Source organism: Alligator sinensis, unplaced genomic scaffold (genome assembly GCF_000455745.1).
Source record: "Alligator sinensis unplaced genomic scaffold, ASM45574v1 scaffold24_1, whole genome shotgun sequence".
Lineage (NCBI taxonomy): Eukaryota > Metazoa > Chordata > Crocodylia > Alligatoridae > Alligator > Alligator sinensis.
The window spans coordinates 385,869-405,433 of NW_005842609.1; the positions used below are offsets into that span (position 1 = coordinate 385,869).

Genomic DNA, 19,565 nt, shown 5'->3' on the forward strand with positions numbered 1-19,565 from the left:
TCTTCCTGAGTCCCTCGCTGCAGCTCCTTTATACGCTCCAGGCTCCGCCCCTGAAGTCTTCTGGACCAGTCAGTTTGCAGTCTTCAATCAGGTCCAGGGGAGCTCTTCTCCCCTCCCCTCAGGAAAAGGGGCATGGCTATTTCTCCTGCTGTCTCCTGATTGGTGGATGGGCTCCACCAATCAAAACAGCAGGATCTCAAGCCTGAGACTCAACGCAAGCTCTGAAAGGTGAGCCTGCTACAGAAATCACTTCTGCTTTCCTTTTCCTGGTCACTCTTACGTGAGGCTGGGTTTGATACGAATGGCGGCTATACTTCACTCTCTCTTTGTTCCTTGTAGTTTTACACAGCTGTTCACAAAAGGGTCACAGCGAAGAGGCAGTTACCCGTGCTGTCACTTACCTCAGCAGGACTACGTTTTGAAACCAGGTTCTGCTCTTATTCACATTATTTCAGTGAGCTAAATGTTATTTCGGTGTAAGTGAGTTATGAATCTGGCCCTTTCAAGAATCCATATAGTTTCTTTGATAAATAGTTGTGGGCTAGAGGTTCTTTACCCCTGATAAATTGAGAGCATGGGGCCGCTATGTACACACTCTGCTGTTAAAAGATCTAGCTCTAGATGTTTGTACAGTCCACCCTGGCTAGGAAAAACTCAGGGAAGAAATCCTGAAATGGATGGGTTGCAGACAAAATTCAAAACCCAAATGTAGTATTTCAATGTAAATTTGAATGCCCCAAATCATTTTTATTATGGTTTTAAAGTTTGGCCTTAAACAATTTTAACTGTATGTCATGTCCCCTTTAGTTCTTGTGTTTACACACACACACACACACACACACACACACACACACACCCCTCCTCCCTCCTATTAACATTTTTTCTAATTGTTCATTTGTCAATGTTGTGAACTATAATGCCTTCACTTTTGATTGGTACATAATAAAATACGTATTATTAATAAATCTGAACTAACTCTTTTTTGACAAGTGCTGTGTCCGGCTCTGACTGCAGCCTACCATCTCTCAGTGGGTTCCCATGTCGTGTTGTCACGCCCCTGGCTGTTACCAGCTCCCCAGCTGTGAACTGTCATACCTGCAGAAAACCTTTTCATGATCTCTCAGGGGAACAAAAAGCAAGAAAAGGATCAAGGTACAGCTTGTTTTTGAAACAATCAAGGTACAGCTTGTTTTTGAAACAATCTGCCTTGACTTAAAGAATTCAGAAGTGGACTGAATGAACAAAACCCGCCTGCTTTCCTTAGACTGATCACTATTTATGGTTCTGGACTGAAAGGATGCCCGGAGGAGATGCTGAGCAGCTGGTGGGCTCAAGCAGGACTCATAACTTGAAAGAAACAGCTTTACTAGAAGCTAGGTCTGGGTTATTGCTTAGGAGTGGGAGATTTCAAAGTTCAGGCTACTGAAGAAGTGAGAAAGCAGAGGTACATGATGAATACAGCACTGCGAGAAATAAGAGTTGTGTTAAGTTTCAGTAGTTTCTATGGCCACATACAAGTTTTACATTTTTACTGGGAGAAATGTCATCCTCCCAGTAGAAACCACAAGCGTACAAATGTTTGTGCTGTTTCTCCTGAACCAAATATGGCAGTTCCAGGAAAACAAGTGCTTGTACCACTTTCTGTGACTTAACTCCTCCTGGAGACCAGAAGGCGTGGAGCTGGGAAGAAAGGCTCCCGGGCCTTCCTGAGACCATGGTCATCCAGGACTGGATACAGTTCGGGGCAGAGCAGCTGCTCCTGCCCCTCCCATAAACCGGCAGGGGAGGAAAGGACCAACTACCAGCTGCTCCTGGCTGGCTCCTCTCACACTGGAGTCTCTGGTGTGGGAAGTGAGTGTGAGCTTTGCCACACTGCTCCATCTGCTGGGCTTTCACACTGACAAACTAATGAGCAAACTAACAAAAGGTAGTTGTCTTTCACACTGCAATTGCTTTATGGACCTCATTGCCACAGGATGTTTGAGAAGCCAACAATTTAACCAGATTCGAAAGAGGATTAGACAAATTTGTGCAGGAAAGATCCATTTGCGAGTCTCAAACATTATAGTTACAGGTATAAGATCCAAATTAGGATTTCCTAGGCCTCTAAATGGTAGAAACAATAAGGGAAGAGGGGCAGGGGACAGATTAGGTTGGGCAGGCCCTGCATATACTCTTTTCCCATAGCACCCGCTCCGTGCTCTTGTGACAGAGAATAAATGGACTAGATCTAGGAGACTGTGGTGTTGATGCCTACACAGTCAGATGGGTCACTAACTGGCTGGAGGGGTGCACCCAGAGAGTGGTGGTGGATGGGTCTTATTCAACCTGGAGAGATGTGGGCAGTGGGGTCCCCCAGGGCTCGGTCCTCGGGCCCACACTATTCAACATCTTCATCAGTGACTTGGACAAGGGGGTAAAAAGCACCCTGTTCAAATTCGCAGACGACACTAAGGTGTGGGGTGAAGTGGGCACGGTAGAAGGAAGGAACAGGCTGCAATCGGATCTAGACAGGTTACAGGGGTGGGCCGATGAGAACAGGATGGGGTTCAACGCTGACAAGTGCAGGGTAATGCACCTGGGGAGGAAAAACCAGTGGCATACCTACAGGCTGGGGAACTCCCTTCTCGTCAGGGTCGAGACAGAAAAGGATCTTGGAGTCATCATTGATGCCACAATGAACATGGGCTGACAATGTGGGGATGCGGTCAGGAAGGCCAACCGTACCTTGTCGTGCATTCACAGATACATCATGAGCAGGTCCAAGGAGGTGATCCTCCCCCTCTATGCGACACTGGTCAGGCCGCAGATGGAGTACTGCGTCCAGTTCTGGGCACCGCACTTCAGGAAGGATGTGGACAGTATGGAGAGGGTCCAGAGGAGGGCCACCCGCATGATCAGGGGGCAGCAAGGCACGGCCTACAAGGAGAGGCTGAGGGACCTGAACCTGTTCAATCTCCACAAGAGAAGGCTGAGGGGGGATCTAGTGGCCTGTTACAAACTAGTCAAGGGGGACCAGCAGGCATTGGGGGAGTCCCTGTTCCCCCGAGCACTACCAGGAGTGACAAGAAACAACGGACACAAGCTAGCAGAGGGTAGATTCAGGCTAGATATTAGGAGGCACTACTTCACTGTCAGGGTGCTAGGATCTGGAACCAACTTCCAAGAGAAGTGGTGCTGGCTCCTACTTTGGGGGTCTTTAAAAGAAGGCTGGACGAACATCTGGCTGGGGTCATTTGACCCCAGTGCTCTTTCCTGCCATGGCAGGGGGTCGGACTTCGTGACCGTCTATAAACTCACTAGGGGGGGACCAGAAGGGTTTGGGGGAGACCTTGTTTCCCCTAGCGCCCCCCGGGATAACAAGGAACAACGGCCACAAGTTGTTGGAGAGTAGGTTTAGATTAGACATCCGTAAGAACTACTTCACAGAAAAAGGCGGCTAGGATCTGGAACCAACTTCCAAGGGAAGTGGTGCTGGCTCCTACCCTGGGGGTATTTAAGAAGCGGCTCGATGCCTACCTGACTGGGGTCACTTGAGCCCAGTTTCCCTCCTGCCCAGGCAGGGGGTCGGACTTGAAGATCTACAAGGTCCCTTCCGACCCTACTTCTATGATTCTATGATCTGCTCAGGTCCCTTCCGACCCTACCAACTATGAAACTATAGATGGACCTAGTATGGCAACCTTTATGTTGTTACATACCTGCTACTGGAAAAGACTCATATCTCCTCTCCCAACGCTAGTCTCTCTGTGTGCATTTACAATAAAACACTGTCACTTTTTGCACTGTGACTAACATCATTTTCTAAGCATGCTTCACAGATGTCACCCCTATTCTAGGACTGGGAGCACCAGTTTGCAGCGATATGCTGCATCAGCTCTTCTATGGTGGTCCACTAGTTTCAGCAGAAAATAAGCATTTGTGTGAAGGAGAGCAGGCAGCATTTAATCCTAAATTAAGTACTAACTGCCACAGTATTTCAGTGGGTTAATGATGCCAGCAATTAAATAGCTCGCTGAAACTCATTTTAGCAGAAGCATAAAGCCACTCTTGAAGTGTGGGTATAATTATACTTCTCTGTAATCTGGTGTCAGGTTAATAGCCCAACTTTGTGCCAGCTAAGGACTTCTACATTTGCCATGTCCATCCTCCATGTGTTTTGGAGAAACTGTATGAAGTAATAGTCTTTCTTGCCAGAGTTCTGAGCTCCCTGCTAATTTCCACTAATGCCTTTGACAGAGCGTAGCTCAAAGAGCTCACTCATGTCTGTGGCACGAGGGGCAGATGCCTATGCTCGCACAAGATGCTGCCCAGGGAAGGAGGAGAGGCATAGTCAGGCTGCCTGACATGGCACAGGGGCCCTAGCCTGGGGGAGTGGGTGCTACAGGCATCCCTTCCTCCTCCCTCCAGCCCGCACCAGGGCCAGACTTGCTTCGCCACCACCCATGCAAGCCGCAGCCGCCACACTCTAGCCCAGTCAGGACAGGGGAAGCTGAAGGCCCCCTCCAGCAGGGCTGGGGGGAACAGGGGTGCTGAAGGTCAAGAGTGAGGGGCACTGGCAGGGCAGGGGGACTGTGGGTGGTGTGTGAGAGGCACTGGAAGAGTGGGCAGCTGTTGGCCAGGAGGGTGGGCCACTGGCAGCACCAGGGGGCTGTGGGTCAGGAATGAGGGGCACCAGCTTGGCCCAGGGAGGCGGGGGACTGTGGGTAGGGAGTGAGGTGCACTGGCAGGGCCAAGCGTCTTTGGGTCAGGAATTAGAGGCAGCAGCAGGGATGGGGGGCTGTGAGTTAGGACTGAAGAGCACCAGCATAGCCTGGTGGCGGACGGACGAGGGACTGTGGGCCAGGAATGAGGGGCAGCACCAGGGATGGGGGACTGTAGGTTGGGAGCGAGGGGCACTGGCAGTGCCAGGGGGCTGTGGGCTGGGGAGTGAGGTGTCCCCCGGACAGGTATCCTCTTTTTTGGAACTGGAAATAGGCTAACCCTAGTAAATACAGTGAAGAGAGAGAAGGTAAATAAGGACTGAAAGTTGAAGGAGAAGGATTAGAGACAGGAGGGGATGGGTTTGAGCTCAATGGTGGGAGAAACCTGTGTAGCATTGGGCCTGAATGAGAGAAAGGCAAAGAGCAAAGGCCCAAATGAAAAAAAATACAAAAAGAGAGAAGATAAAAGCCCAGAAAATAATTTTTCCTCTCTATTCAGCATTGGTGAGGTCTGTAGCTGTTCATCTTTGCATCCCACACTTTCAGAATGTAGATAACTTGGAAAGAGTCCACTGCAGAACAACAAATATGATTAGGGACCTGGGAGGCAAGACTTATAAGGAAAGGCTGAAAGCACTTGGATTATACAGGTCTAGAGAACAGATGAGTAAGGGAGAATTTGGTAACAGTTTTCAAATACCTGAAGGGCGATTATAGAGAGGATGGAGATGAGCTTTTCTCTGTGGTTAGGACTAAAAGCAATGCTCCCAAGCTTCAGCCAGGGACATTTAGGTTAGGAGGACCTTTCTGACTAGGCAGGTGGTCAAGGCTACCTAAAGAATTGTGAAATCTCCACCCTTGGAGGTTTTGAAGAGCAGGTTAGACAGACACTTGGCTGGGATGGTTTAGTCAGAGATGATCCTGCCTTTAGCAGGAGGCTGGACTAGATGAACTTAGGAAGTTCCTTCCAGCCCTACTTTCCTATGATCCTATCTATCCCATTAACAGTTTCACAAAATAGGAAAAGCTCACTTACCAGTATTAGCTATCAGGGCCTATAAAAGTTGCTTTCATTCTTGTGAATTTTTGCAAGGGATAGTAGAACAGACCTATACGGTTTTTCAAGACCACGGAAGTGTGAAATCGACTTTTTTGTTAAAATGCTTAAAATTGTGGGCCTTGAAAATATTTCAGTTCAGTTTTTAAAGGGTCTTTCAAATGAAAGTTTCCTGCGATTCATCCTTCTGCAAGTTTTCAGGAGCATTTCCATGTAGTTTGTAAGGGTTGCTTATACAAAATGCTATTTTAATTTGAAACACAAACATCTCATACTCAAAACAATGGAAAAGTTATAGTCTCAGAGAATTCAAATATTTTTATTTCTAGGATTTGCTCTTAAAATAACTTACCCCAAAATCCGAGGTAACAGAAGTTATATCAGGGGCATATCAGTTCCCCTGAAGTGTAAACATTCCTACAGACTTTGAAATGAAGTCTAGAGAGCACTAGGCTGAGTGATATGCAAGCTGATGCTATACTTGCAGGTCAGTCATTAGCTTTCTTCTCAAGGGATGGATTTCTGTTAGTTTCAGGTGGGATCTGGACAGAATGTGCTTGATCTTTTCTTGGTATTCCTGCTCTGCTGCTAGACCTGATTCATACTCTCGCTGCTTCTCTTCTTCCTCAGCATGGTGGGCCTGCTGCTGATAGGCAATTTGAGCCTGAAGCTGCTCCCGGTATTCCTTTGCCTCCTGTATTTTTCTGGAAGGAACATGACAAACATCTCAATTGTGAAGCAAAGGCAGAAAATTAATAGGAGGTTTTAGGTATCACCAATCAACATTTAGGTAAAATCACCATTTAAAATTCCCATTTGTCATTATCAGCAATTATTCTAATAAACAAACACTAGCTTTTAGTACACTGCAAAGTCCTTACCTGATAAAGCAGAATACACATCATTGCGTAATAAACAATGATCAATAAATGATCATTATTCAGTACGTGAGTTTTGTACTCCTCTGTACATGTCTCTTTCTCTGTTTGTCATTGTGCAGAAAAAATGATGGAAATATGTAACAGATACCTGAATGGCAGATTTTAGTCATTTTCTGGCTAAGTGGCATGACTGTAGCCTCCAAATACCCAATTTCAAAACCTATATTTTAAAGTGGGTTCCAGGTGTATTTCAGATATACCTAAGAAACAGCATTTCTCCTTCAGGGGAAAACAGGCCAATGAGAATCTGTTCTGATGGTGTGTGCCCGTGTGCTTCATGGGCGAGGTGTTCAATCACTCAGCAGTCTTTCGGGGGAGTTGGAGGAGTAAGTATTTGGAATAAACCAGAACATTCCAATTCCCTCGGTTAATCAACTGAAATGAACTTTCTTTACAGAAACCAGCCAAGGAAAATCAAAAACTCCACATCGGCTGGTGCTAGAATTGCTAAGAACTTTTATTACCAGAATTCTGCTTGTGGACAGGGCCAGCAAACAAATTATATCAGGTAAAATGTGCATCTGTTTATCCACTGTAAGTGATTTATGTGTGCTTTCTCTTAGAACAAGTAGAAGCTAAGCCACAATAATTTAATTACTAAGCTGTCCTAATTTAGTTTCTACATACCATGAGACAGAGCAGATACACAAAACTGTTACAAAAGATTACCTGACACTAAGGGCGTTCTATACCCATACTCCGGGGTGGAGGGGGGCGCTTTAATTAGAGAGGATCTGAGAGCCACTCTAATTAAAGCGCCCACAGCATCACATGTATTCAGCATCCTGCACTTCTAAACGGTGGCAGGGGAGCTTTAACTAAAACTCATTCAACAAGCTTTAGTTAAAGTGTCCCTGTCGCCATTTTGAAATGCGGAGATGCTGAATACACGTGAAGTGGAGGCTGCTGGAGCGTGTTAATTAGCATGCTCCAGCAGACTTGCAGCACACTCATTTAATCAAATCTGCTCCGATACGTGCTAATTAGCATGCATCAGAGCAGACCTCTGTTATGTGCATAGACACCCTAAATTCTCCTACTTTAAGTCAGGATAATTTGTCATCCCTTAAAGAACACAAAAGAGTACTCGAGGGAAAATTATTTTGGGGGGTAATCAGATTTGGTTGGCTGTTTAATACCCCTGGTAACATTACATGGCTGGAAGTAAACAGTTAATAGCCAATGAGCTGCCTTGCAGGGCACCTGCAGAGGAAAATTTGCACAGCCTATTGCTGTTTACTCTCTTTCCTAAACTGAACAATCCAATTCTGAAGAGCTGGGAGCATGAGTTCATAACAAAACTGACAACGTAAAAAAGAAATACCTGGAATATTTCTCTCCGTCAATATGATTGAGTTCTTTAATGGCTTCAGCCAGCAGCAACTTGTCCTGAGCCAGCTTTTCCTGCTGCTTTGCATTTCTCTCCACTGCAAAAAGAAAAACAAATGTTCTGCTAACCTAAAAATGAATGTAAACTTTGCTCTATATATTCTATGCTAAACAGCATGTTTGAGTCTTGCTTCTTCTGGAAAGGCAAAAACAGGGACGCTTTGTTTCCCTCTTTCTCCCCAACCATATCAATCATGGAGAAGAGGTGATTTCACTTGCAAAACATCAGAATATTCTGCAGTAAGAATATTGCTCCTGCAATCCCTATGTAATTAGGTTTTGTTCCACTGATGTCAATGAAACAACTAGTGCCAGTAAGAACTGTACAAATTAGAGAGAGTCCAGTGGAGGGCAATGAAAATGGTTTGGTGGCTGGGGGACATGATTTATGAGCAGAGGGTGAGGGAACTGGGCTTACTTAGTCTACAGAAGAGAAGACGAAGATGGGATTTAATAGTAGCCTTCAACTACCTGAAGGGGGTTCTAAAGCAGATGGAGCTGGACTGTTCTCAGTGATGGCAGATCACAAAACAAAGAGCAATGGTCCCAAGTTGCAGGAAGGGAAGTTTGGGTTAGATATTAGGAAGAATGTTCTCACTAGGAGGGCAGTAAAACACTGAAACAGGCTACCCAGAGCGGTGGGGCAAACTCCATCCTTGGATGTTTTCAAGACCTGGCTAGACAAAGCTTTGGCTGGGGTGATCTAGTTGGGGATGGTCCTGCTTTGAGCAGGGGATTGGACTAGATTGATCTCCTGAGGTCCCTTCCAACCTTCATTTTCTATGATTCTATATACTGCTTGTCTGAGTAAAGCTGCCAGGATCAGATCTAAAGACAACAGTACTGTGCCACCTCTGTTGCGACAGGAAGCATATCCAATGCAGTTGGGCCAATTGCTGCTCTCAAGGAAAGCTTGCAATGTCACCACAGATGTGCCAGGAGTCTCACAACCCAGGGCACAATTCAGCCCACAAACAACCCTGCACTCATTTTCCTTACACTTCTCCTCAATCTGCAGTCGTCTTGTATCCAGGACATCTTTCATTAGCCGTTTTCTAGCCTCCTTTTCCAGTCTCATTTGCTCAGCCTTCTTGGCCCACGTCCGCTCCATCTCTTCCTCCAGCAGCTTGTCCATCTCCTTCTCCCGACGCTTCTCCTCTTCCAGTTGTGCAGCTAGATGTTCCCGATAAATCTGCTGCTCCTTAAATAGTTCTTGCTACGAAACATGGACCGTACAGAATTTCAATAAGTTTCACACAGGCCCCAAGGGAAGTGGCTGAAGTGGTCAACTGGAAGAGGAAATATGGGCCACTGCCTCAGTGTCACTTTCTCCCTTTAGGCCACAGTTTACTCATTTTCCAATACATCTCTGTGAAATGCCTCAGGAACCAAATGAAAAGCAGCACCTACCCAATTCTCCTTTCATTAGTGCCTACTCTGAAGGGGTATATCCACTGATCTCAGCAGAATTATATAGGATTTACACTGTGAAGTTCATGACTTCTGTAGACCAAGCTCACTGCACACAAGAGACACCCCCAACAAGCTTCTTTATTTCAGGGACTTTCTGCAGCCTTCTCCACCTTTCCCCTCATGGCCCTGTGTGTTGCTCATTTCCCCTCTTCTGTATCAGCATCCCCCAGTTTTCTTTACAGACTAGGTAGGCATTATCCCATTTTACACATGGAGAAACTGAGGCATTGTGAGGGGAAGGGACACGCTCCAAGTCTTGCAGGGAGTTGCGGCAGAGCCAGGACTGGAACCCGTCTAGCGACTTTTAGCACAATACCTTATCTCTTGGCCAATTCCACCCTGCTTTGGAAGGAGAACTGCAGTCCACTTTAAAAAATACTTGCTTTAAACCCTCTGGTAAATCATTAAGAGAATACGCAGATATTCATACAAAGAGATACATTTTTCTAACTCAACATTTCAAAATTGCTTTCTTTTTGAATTACACACCATGATCCAAGGGCAGGACACTGGCCTTTTCTCCCCTGCAGCCCATAACTTTGCTAGTCCTGTCTACACCAGGGAAACATCGCAAAACTTTCTGGCTGTTACTAACACCACTTCGGCTTCACCAGTGTTAGGAACTTGGGGAGCCACTAGTGCTTAGGACCACTGTCATCTAACCTTGTCCTGAGCAGGCATGGCTTACATGATGCTTCAAATGCCAGTGGCAACGCAGCATCCATGTCTTGGCTAGGATTCACACTGTTGCCCAACCCCAGTGGTTGAACCACCACTGAGCATGAGGCGAATATTTGCAGAATTTTCCTAAAAAACACAACATTATAGATGCTTAAAAATAGAGAGAGCCCTACTCCCAGGACTGAGTATGCATTTTACAGTAGGAGGTTGCTGGTTAAAAACAGAGCTAATCACAGGACCACAGTCATCCCCACCGCCCCAAGGAGTGCCAGACCTAAAATAAGTTTCCTCCTGTTTGCTCTGCTTTTGGCCCCACAGCTCTTGCACTTTTGACTGCTCAGGGGTCCAGGTTCAACAGGAGGGGTAGAAGGTGGCCCCAGAAAGCCTATTCTATAGCTTGGTGCTTACGGTACTCTCCTCTGAAGGGTAAGATGCGTTTCTGATTCTTTCAGGATGAGGACAGCCCAGAACTCAGGTCTCCTACTTCCCAGGTGAAAACTCTAATCCAGGGGCTGGCAATATACGGCCTGTGGGTCAGATCCGGCCTACAGAGCAATCTGATCTGGCCCAGGGAGCTGGAAGGGCTTTAGCAGCATTCTGGTGAAGTGGGGCTTCAGCAGTATTGCAGCAACAGGGGACTTTGCCCATTCCAGGCTGGGCGGTGGAGGACTTTGCCCATGCTACAGCTGTGATGACAGGAAGATGCAGCAACAGGGAGAAATGATGGCAGTGGCTGGGTCCTAGCACCTGCCTGCCTTGGACCCAAGCAGGGCATTGCAGCTTGCTGCTCAAAAATATTGCTGACTGCTGGGGAATGCCTATACAGTAGGGGCACCTATATGCAAGCAGAGAGGCTACTCCAATGCACTGTAATTACAGCATGTCAGAGCAGGCTTGAGTAATCAAGTGCGCTGGACCGTGGTAATTTCTGTGCTCCAGCAGACTGCAGCATCTCATGTATCAGCAACACACCTAAAAATGGCAGCAGGGGCGCTTTAACTAAAGCTCATTCAACAAGCTTTAGTTAAAGTGCCCTGCTGCCATTTTTAAGTGCAGGAAGGCTGATACATAAGACGCTCTGGGCACTTTAATTAAGTGGCTCTGAGAGCAGCTCTAATTAAAGCACCCCCCCCCCCCCCCCCCCCCCCCCCCCCCCCAAACTCCTGGAGCATGTGTATAAATGCCCTAAAGTTTTGGCAAAGAGTGGGCACTGACACCACTGCCCCTACCACCACAGTGTGAGTTAGACATGCTCCAAGCATGCCTATCAGACTGAGTCTCTCCAGGGGCTTAGGTACGTCCTAGCACTAAACTGGACATATCAGAATTTAGGCATATAAGCCAAACTGGATCACTTCAGGGCATGCCAAGAAAAAATGTAGCTTCATAGGTGACTTTTCAGATCAGACATTGTCCCACAACTTTAGAAACAAAAAATTATTTTTATGCTTACTTTTTTTTTCTTTTTTCCTTCAGTGTCTTCCTGGGATTCTTGGAGAACTTGTTCTAAAATCTTCATGTCAAGAGCAAGTTCTTCTTGTTTTTCTCGATTAAGACGCTTCATCTTCTCTCGTATGGAACTGACCAACATGTCTCTGCATTCCTTCTGTTTTTGCAATTTTTCCAACTGAAGTCGCTCATTCTCTAGCTTAAGCAGCTGCTTTTCTTCCTCCTACAGCAACAGCAATAACCAACATGCAAGATCACTGTATAACTTAAAAGAAAATAATGGCTGGGTTAGGTGCACCAATAGAGATTTTTTCGGCCAATACTGATGGCCAATTTTTAAGGAGCCTTATCAGCCAATACTGATCCAACTGCCGATACGCAGCCCAGCAGTGTGGAGAACAGTGTTGGGCTGGTAAGTCTGTTGCAGGGGAAGGGGCATGGGGGTGGGGTGGGCAGACCAAGGTCCCCACAGTGAGGGCTGGAGCTAGGGCTGGGGCAGGTGTTGCACACGGGATGGAGTCACGGCTCATCTGGGGGTCGCACAGGGAGGTTGGGGGGCAGTTCCTGCTGCTGCATGCATACCGGGAGGGCATGGGGGCGTGTGCCCTTGAATCTGTGTGTGGGTTGAGGGCAGGCTACTGCTATGGGCTGGGGCTGGGTCTGGAGCAGCACTGAGCTCTTCCCAGCGGGGGGCTGGGCTGGGCTGTGTTCGGAGCAGGTGACAGTGGCACTGGAAGTGGAGCTACAGGGGGGCCCAAAACTCACTATAGCCCCTTCCAGCACCCCCGCCACCTGCCCTGAGTGCAGCTGGGCCCATCACCCCACTGGGAAGAGCCACGTGCTGCCCCCAGCTCCAGTCCACAGCAGCAGCCCGCCCTTGCTCCAGGCACAGATTCCATGCCCTCCTGGGGTGTGTGTAGCAATAGGAGCTGTGACTCCCTCCCTGCAACCCCTAGATGAGCCACTCATGGCTCCATCCCATGCCCCGCTCCACCCCAGCTGGGCAGCGCCTGCCCCTTCCCCAGCCCTACTCCTTCCTTCCCTCCCTCACCATGGGGACTGAATTGGTCACATTGGTCTGCTCCACCAATGTGACCAATCCCTCCCCCCACCCCATCCCCCACAACAAACTTACCTGCCCCACGCTGCTGAGCTGCAGTCCTGGCTGCCTGTGTGCTACACATGCACAGGGCATTTATCGGCAACATTATCAGCCACATTGGCGTAAAAAAGCTGATTGCTGATGCTGTCAATTTTCCTTATATCGGTGCTGATCCAATATGGGACCAATGTATCAGTGCACCTCTAGCTGAGATTAGTTTAATTGGAAAATATAAGAGGGAAGATAAGTACTGAAGACTTTGCTTGCTGACATTAAAGGATTCCAGAGTTAATAGCATCATTTTTACAATTATCAAAACATGAACACTGCAGTATATTTTTTAATTGAATCCCAGGTTTTTCTCTTTAATTATGACATGCACTTCAGTGCCAAGATGCTGGAGTAACTGGCTCTCTCAGTATTTATGACAGAGATACATTCATCTGTTTTGTGCAAATGTGAGCAGCAGCTTAAGACCTGCATCCAAAGACTTTCAAATTTTTACAGAAAAGGATATTTGTGCAATAAATATTAACTATAGCCACTGCAAAAAATGGAGCCAAGCTTACTTTCTGTTACATCCAAGTACAACCAGAGCATCTTCACTAGAGACTGCAGCAGTTCCACAGGAGTTGTTCAAAAAGTAATAGCATATCTCCCATGCCCATCTGCACATATCACTCCTGGTTTGGCATGTGCAACTGCCAGTTACAACTATTTAAGAATATGGCATTTGGGATGATCTGCCTTAATTCTCAGAGAGCAGATGTGTAGATAGTAAAACTCTGGGATTTCAAAAGAGACAATGAAACCAGACTGTATTCCTACCTAGGCATATAACCAAACTCACACATGAAAAACCAAGACTAAGTGACAGCCTAAGTAACAATTCCTGTAGGTACTGCAGGCATTTGAAATAGATTATAAATTCACTTAGCACCCAGAGACAGTAAATACAGATTACATCGGGGTGGACAATTGTTTTGGCTTTAGGAATTTTAGTGAGCTGTTGCAGGGCAGAGGGGGAGGGAGGAGAGGAGTGCTAACCAGATATGATGGAGGGAGGCAATTAATCCTATCTGGCCTGAGCCCATCCATCCTGCACCTGCCACCAGGGGCACCGGATGGAGCAGGCGGGCAGGTTCTCCATGGAGACCAGCCTGGGACCCCTGCGGGTAGGGTGGGCTTGGCCAGGCAGAAGGGATGGGGCTACATATGGGCAGGGAGCAGTGGCCAGGAACAGGATTGGCAGGTGGGTGGGGCCAGGGCCAGAATCACAGGGCAATGACAATGTAGGTCTGGGGTCAAGCTGTGACTCCCAACATGTGGGGAGCGGCTCCTGACATGCTCCCAACATGCAGAAAGTGGCTCCCTACATGCAGGGAGAAAATCGCAGCTGTGTCCCAGCTCTGACCCCATGCTGTCAACACCCCCCACAACGATGATCCTGGCCTCAGCCCTGGCTCCAGCCCCAGCCCCTCCTGCTCATCCCACTCCTGGATGCTGCTGAGAGCGAATTGTGGCTCTGCCCCGGCCCTGGCCTTGCACTGTCAGTACCCCACAATTCCAGCCCTGACTGCCTGTCCTGCTTCTGCGCACAGCTCCCTGCCCGCCTGCAGCCCCATCCCATCCACCTGGCCAAGTGTGCCCTGACCATGCAGGTCCCAGGCCCCCCACAGAGACCCTGCCTGACCACCTGCTCCCTCTGATGTCCCTGGCAGTGTGTGTGGGGCAGATGGGCTGGGGTGCCCAGGCAGTAGGGCCAGGTCCGCTGGGAGCGAAGACACTAGCAACAGCAGCTGGAAGAAGCCGCCGGCTGTGGGGGGAGCCGGGCAGTGGAGTCTGGCTGCCACACCACCCCCACCTTGCCGTGTGCATGGGGATAGCAAAACGGGCTGCACGCACCATGGCCTGGGCTGCCCCCTGCGCGTAGGCTGGGTGGGGCCAAGAGACTCGCCATGGGCCAGATAGAATCCTTTGGTGGGCCGCATCCAGCCCACAGACTGTATTTTGCCCACCACTGTTCTGCCTCATCTTCCATACAGCCAGGAGGACAAAGGACAGATTGTAAAGACAACCCTTTTAGGACAATGGCCAAGTGACGCAAGCTTGTGCGAACGCAACTGTGCAACAAGGACTTTTACGATGTCAGGATATATGCCCATGCTTACTGTGGCAATGAACCAGTGACAGAGAAGGAAACTGTGCTGAAAAATAGCAGTTTCTGTGCGTTTAGCAATATGTACAATGTTTTTGTCCAACTTAAATATATTTCCAATAATATTTGCCTAAGGAAAAAAAACCCGGGAAGGAATTACTTTATGACTGACCCTTATAGATACCATGCTGGATATAAACCAGTCCCAGAGCCTCAGTTGTGTTTCAAAGTTACTGTTGACACTATACACTCCAGGGCAGGGACAGATTCTTTGCATCTGAACTCTACATCATATTTGGGCCACTCCATAAGTAACCACGATGTTGACCAGTAAAGCAGGAGGAAAGAATGGTGGAGAGTGATGGCAAACTGACGATCTGCACAGGTACTAGAATATCTGCTGACTTCAAGTGAGTTGCATGAGCGCATCTAAGGGTGAAGTTTGATCCAGTGTTTGCACAGTTGTTGTAAAGAGACACTGTGAATGTGGGGAGAAACGGACCTTAATAAACTTATTGCAAGGCAGGACTGAAGGGCAATGGCAGAGATGTGTATGAGAACTTGTACAGTTCTTATGTGACTAGAACCATCAACACTGTGATCCCTATCACCTTCACCAGCAAAGCACTAATATTTAGAAAGGAGAAAAAGAGAAAGGAGAAAGAAAACAATGCAGATAAAAAATGACCAATGCAAAAATAACCAGTGATTTCCCACTGATTCCCATTTTGGTTGTCCAGTCTGAGACACACTAAGAAGCTTCAACATATCTCAAATTCTCCTGCTAAAGGAAATTCATCTAGAGGACCTAAAACATAACTATGTGCTCAATACTGAAAACATGACATGAGCATGTATTTTTATGTTTGCAGTACTAGGGTTGGGTATTTGACCAGTCAAAAATATCTTGGGCAACTGACCGGTCAAAATTGTCAAATAACAGTCAAATATTTTAAGTATTATTTTATTAAAACAGTGGAGAGGGGGAGAGAGAGAGAGAGATTTTAATCCTCAGTAGGTTAGACACTTACACCAATTACAAAAAAGTTAGTTAACTGTTATTGTAAAACAGTAAAAGTCATTTATAAAAAAAGTAATGACTTCGTATAATTATCAGTGTCAGTTAAGTATAATATGAACCATTCAGTCTTGAATTAGGGATGCAAATACTGATTAACTAAGTACCAGTTTAAATTCCCCTAATGTTACTGGTTAAGTTCATTAACCAATAAGACCTTATCTTCCAGGGACCGGCCCCTGCTTGTACTCCCTTGTTCTCTGGGTGGCAACAGCAAGCTGGGAAAGCCCCTCACCTGCTGTTGCCTGTGGCTTTATGGAGCTATGGCAGAGCTCGCTGCTGCTGCCCGCAGCCAGTCCCGATCCCGGGGCAGCTGTCCACCAGCGGTAGCAGTGGGCTGGGGAAAGCCTCTTGCCTGCTGCAGCCACCAGTGGATAGCTGCCTGGAGGCCAGGGCTGCAAGTGGCTGCACCAGGGTCCGTGCAGCCCCAGCCCAGCTCACTGGCAGCTGGTGCGCACACATCTCAGGGAGCATAGCTGGGAAGGGGCCGGAGCTGCTCTGCACAAGAAGGATTGGGCCTCTCAAGACTTCCCTGCTGTACCAGGTACTAGTGCCCTCTTCCCCTCCCTCCTGACTGTCCTGCCATCTTCGGGGGCACTGCACCACTTCCTTCCCCAACTTCCCTACCCTAAATGATAACCAGTAAGATATTACCAATTATCAATATGTAAACAGTTAAACATTTAAATGTTTAACCATTCACATCCCTATCTTGAATATCATCCTTCTTTTGCTTGGCTTTTATCCCAAATCCCCAGGGTCAAGCCCAAAAAGTTACAAAATAAGAAAAAGAAATTAAACAGAAAAAAAACACACAAAGCAACTACAAGAGACCAAAGTCAGTTTTTGAAATGCAGCTATGGTAGCTGGTAGATATGGTAAGTGGTAGGCGGGCAGGAGGCCAACTCTTCAAGCATCTTTCTGCTTGCATTTGGAGGTGCCTGCAGTGACAGCAGACAGCCAATAGAAGCTTTTCTATGCTGCTGGTTTGGCTTTTCCCTCAGCACAGAGTGGCTCCTGCAGCCACGGGTAGCTTAATGCAGAGAAGGGAAAAGAGGTTGAAAAAGCTCAGGAGAAAAGAGCAGGGCAAGGACTGTCTGCTCCTAAATGGAGCGCGAGTGTGTGTATCTGTATCCTGACTCTTGCAGGACTGTGTTGGGCAAGGAGCCTTTACTTCTGCCCTTCTATGATGTACCACATTGCATGGCATATCGGTCAATGCAGTGCATAAGTCAACCTTGTTTTTCTGATCCAAAAAGTTAGGAATTTTGTAGATCCAGTGTATAGGGGACAGTGATATAGTGTATAAGTTGAGGTTGAATTTTAAGAGTTAAAAATTTGGCGTCAAACCTCGACTTATGCACTGTGAAATATGGTACTAGAAAAGGTAAGCAACCATCTCCCCAAGGACATTCTTGGCTTCATGAAATATTTGACAATTTTTGACTGTGGCCAAACAATAGGTGGTCAACTGACCAGTCAACTGACATTATTTGACCACTCAATTGATCAACTTGCCATCCCAAAGCAGTACCGTATTTTGAGGAGGGTGAAAAATGAAATGATAGAATCATGTGTTAGCAATCAGTGGAAAACAGCAGCTGAGTTCTCAGCTGCAGGGAGCAGCATTCACAGGGAACAACGAACTCAGAAAACCTAGAGAAAAAAACGCAAAATGCACAGACATATAGCTGATAAGACCAGAAGGAACCACTGACTCTGACCACAACAGGATATGCAGGATGCCAGAAAAATTATTTGACAAAATAAATGAGAGAAAGGGAATAAGTATCAAGGGCTGGACAGGTGCATAAGGAGTGCGTTAGGAAATAGGTATCTGGTAATAACATTCTCCAAAGCCTGATGGCAATGCCAAGAGCCAGGCTTATTTCCATCACTCCCAAACCAGCAAGTAAAAGATCTGTCCAGGCTTTTCTGCCAAACTCATCTGAATGCCTGAGCTCAAAAACAACAATGCTTGTTACCTTTGGGCAAGAGCAGCCAAAGCTGCACCAATCACCCCAACTGATGGATCCCAGTGGCATGCCAATGCGCAGCACTCTCCCTTTGGGATCCCCCACGCAGGTATTTCAGGTGAATTAAATTTGACTACACTGTCTCAGGTGTCCAAAGACTATACACTGTTTGCATACATCTCTGGCCTACCAAAAGAGGCCAGTGATACTGGGCAGAGCAACACACTGGTAACAATGTTGGAACAGCTACTATGTTGTATTTTATATCACTTTTGGCTCTCATCTGATTTCCTAATCCTGATCTCACTTGATGCCTATGAATGACAAAAAACTGAGCAGCAGCAGCAGCTACGACAAGAACAGATTTCCATCTATGTTGAATAATCCTTACAATGCAATAGATCCCTTGTAAGAGCCTGTAGCATATCACAGCAACAGTATGGAACCGTTTTTTGTATACCACAGCTTTGCAGCAAGTAGAAGCTGAGGCAGCACAGTGCCTAAGTGCCATTTCTACTGCAAGTACAGCCATCCTGCATTAGTGCTGCAGCATGGACAGGGTCTAACACAGCAAAGATGGAACTATTTCCCTTCACTCAAACACTCGCTTCCACTGTGACAGCTAGTGGAAATCTGCCCTGGTATCTGTTTCTCACAAATACAACATATGCATTTTTGAAAGTGAAAGGAATTATTTCATATAAGCAGCAAAATTATCTTCAAGCCAATAAACACCAGGATAACTGTGTGTACAGAGAACAAGTTGGAAAAATCTGTGCTCTTCTACTAACCCTCACACAGATTTTTAACCAGACAAGGTTACATGGACATACTTTGCTGTCCATTGCTTGCCTGACCCAAATGTTCTTGTAATCAGTAGAGGGAGGTTTTAGACACAGCATTGAGATATTTAATGTTGCCATCTGCCACATGCCATCTTTCACTGCAAAGGGATTATCATGTATTTTCAATGCAGAAGCTACACTCCAGAGATTGAGACAGAGACTTCTTCAGAGCTTAACCATTCCTGGAACTTGCTCTCTCCTGACAGAGCCCAAGGAAACTGACTTTCAGGAAAGCCTTGTATTTTATACTAATTCTGTTCTGGAGGAATCACTGCAGAAGCAGTTTTCATCTGGGTGGGCTGGGACAACGACATTGGTAACACATGACAACAGTGCCCATATTGCTGACCACAAAATACAGCCAAGTAAATTTGTTCAATCAAGTACCCATTTTGTGTGCACCAGTTTGTTGTGTGTGCACACTTTTTTCCTTGTACCCATGTTCACTTATTTTGTAGATATGACTTATGGACTGTGGTGTGAAATCCAGTCCTGGGCATTAAAAGTGGGAACAGACAAAGTTGCAGACATTCCAGAGCGTCCTGAAGTTTGGGGAAACTGCTGAAACTTCTACAAACTTTTCTAAAAATTAAGAACTTTTCAATTTCCCTGCAAAGATCCACAAGGTTTCCATTTTTTAAAACCCTGATACTGTAAGAAGTTTCAAATGATAGTTACCTCTCTGTAAACAAAAATATATTTGCTACGTTTGG

The 19,565-nt window shown here is 46.7% G+C and overlaps 1 protein-coding gene across 2 annotated transcripts in view; it reads right to left on the minus strand.

Moving 5' to 3' along the window:
* Positions 1-6,065: 6,065 nt before the first annotated feature.
* The window catches only part of CFAP53 (cilia and flagella associated protein 53), a 33,918-nt gene continuing 20,418 nt past the window's right edge, over positions 6,066-19,565 (minus strand). For both annotated transcript variants that reach the window (XM_014524427.2, XM_006033135.3), the window contains 4 exons: positions 11,698-11,916; positions 9,090-9,306; positions 8,026-8,128; positions 6,066-6,464 (listed from right to left, as the gene is read on the minus strand). In XM_014524427.2, coding sequence (XP_014379913.1) covers positions 6,236-6,464; positions 8,026-8,128; positions 9,090-9,306; positions 11,698-11,916 — 768 coding nt within the window. In that variant the 3' untranslated portion in view covers positions 6,066-6,235. The remainder of the gene's footprint in view (positions 6,465-8,025; positions 8,129-9,089; positions 9,307-11,697; positions 11,917-19,565) is intronic.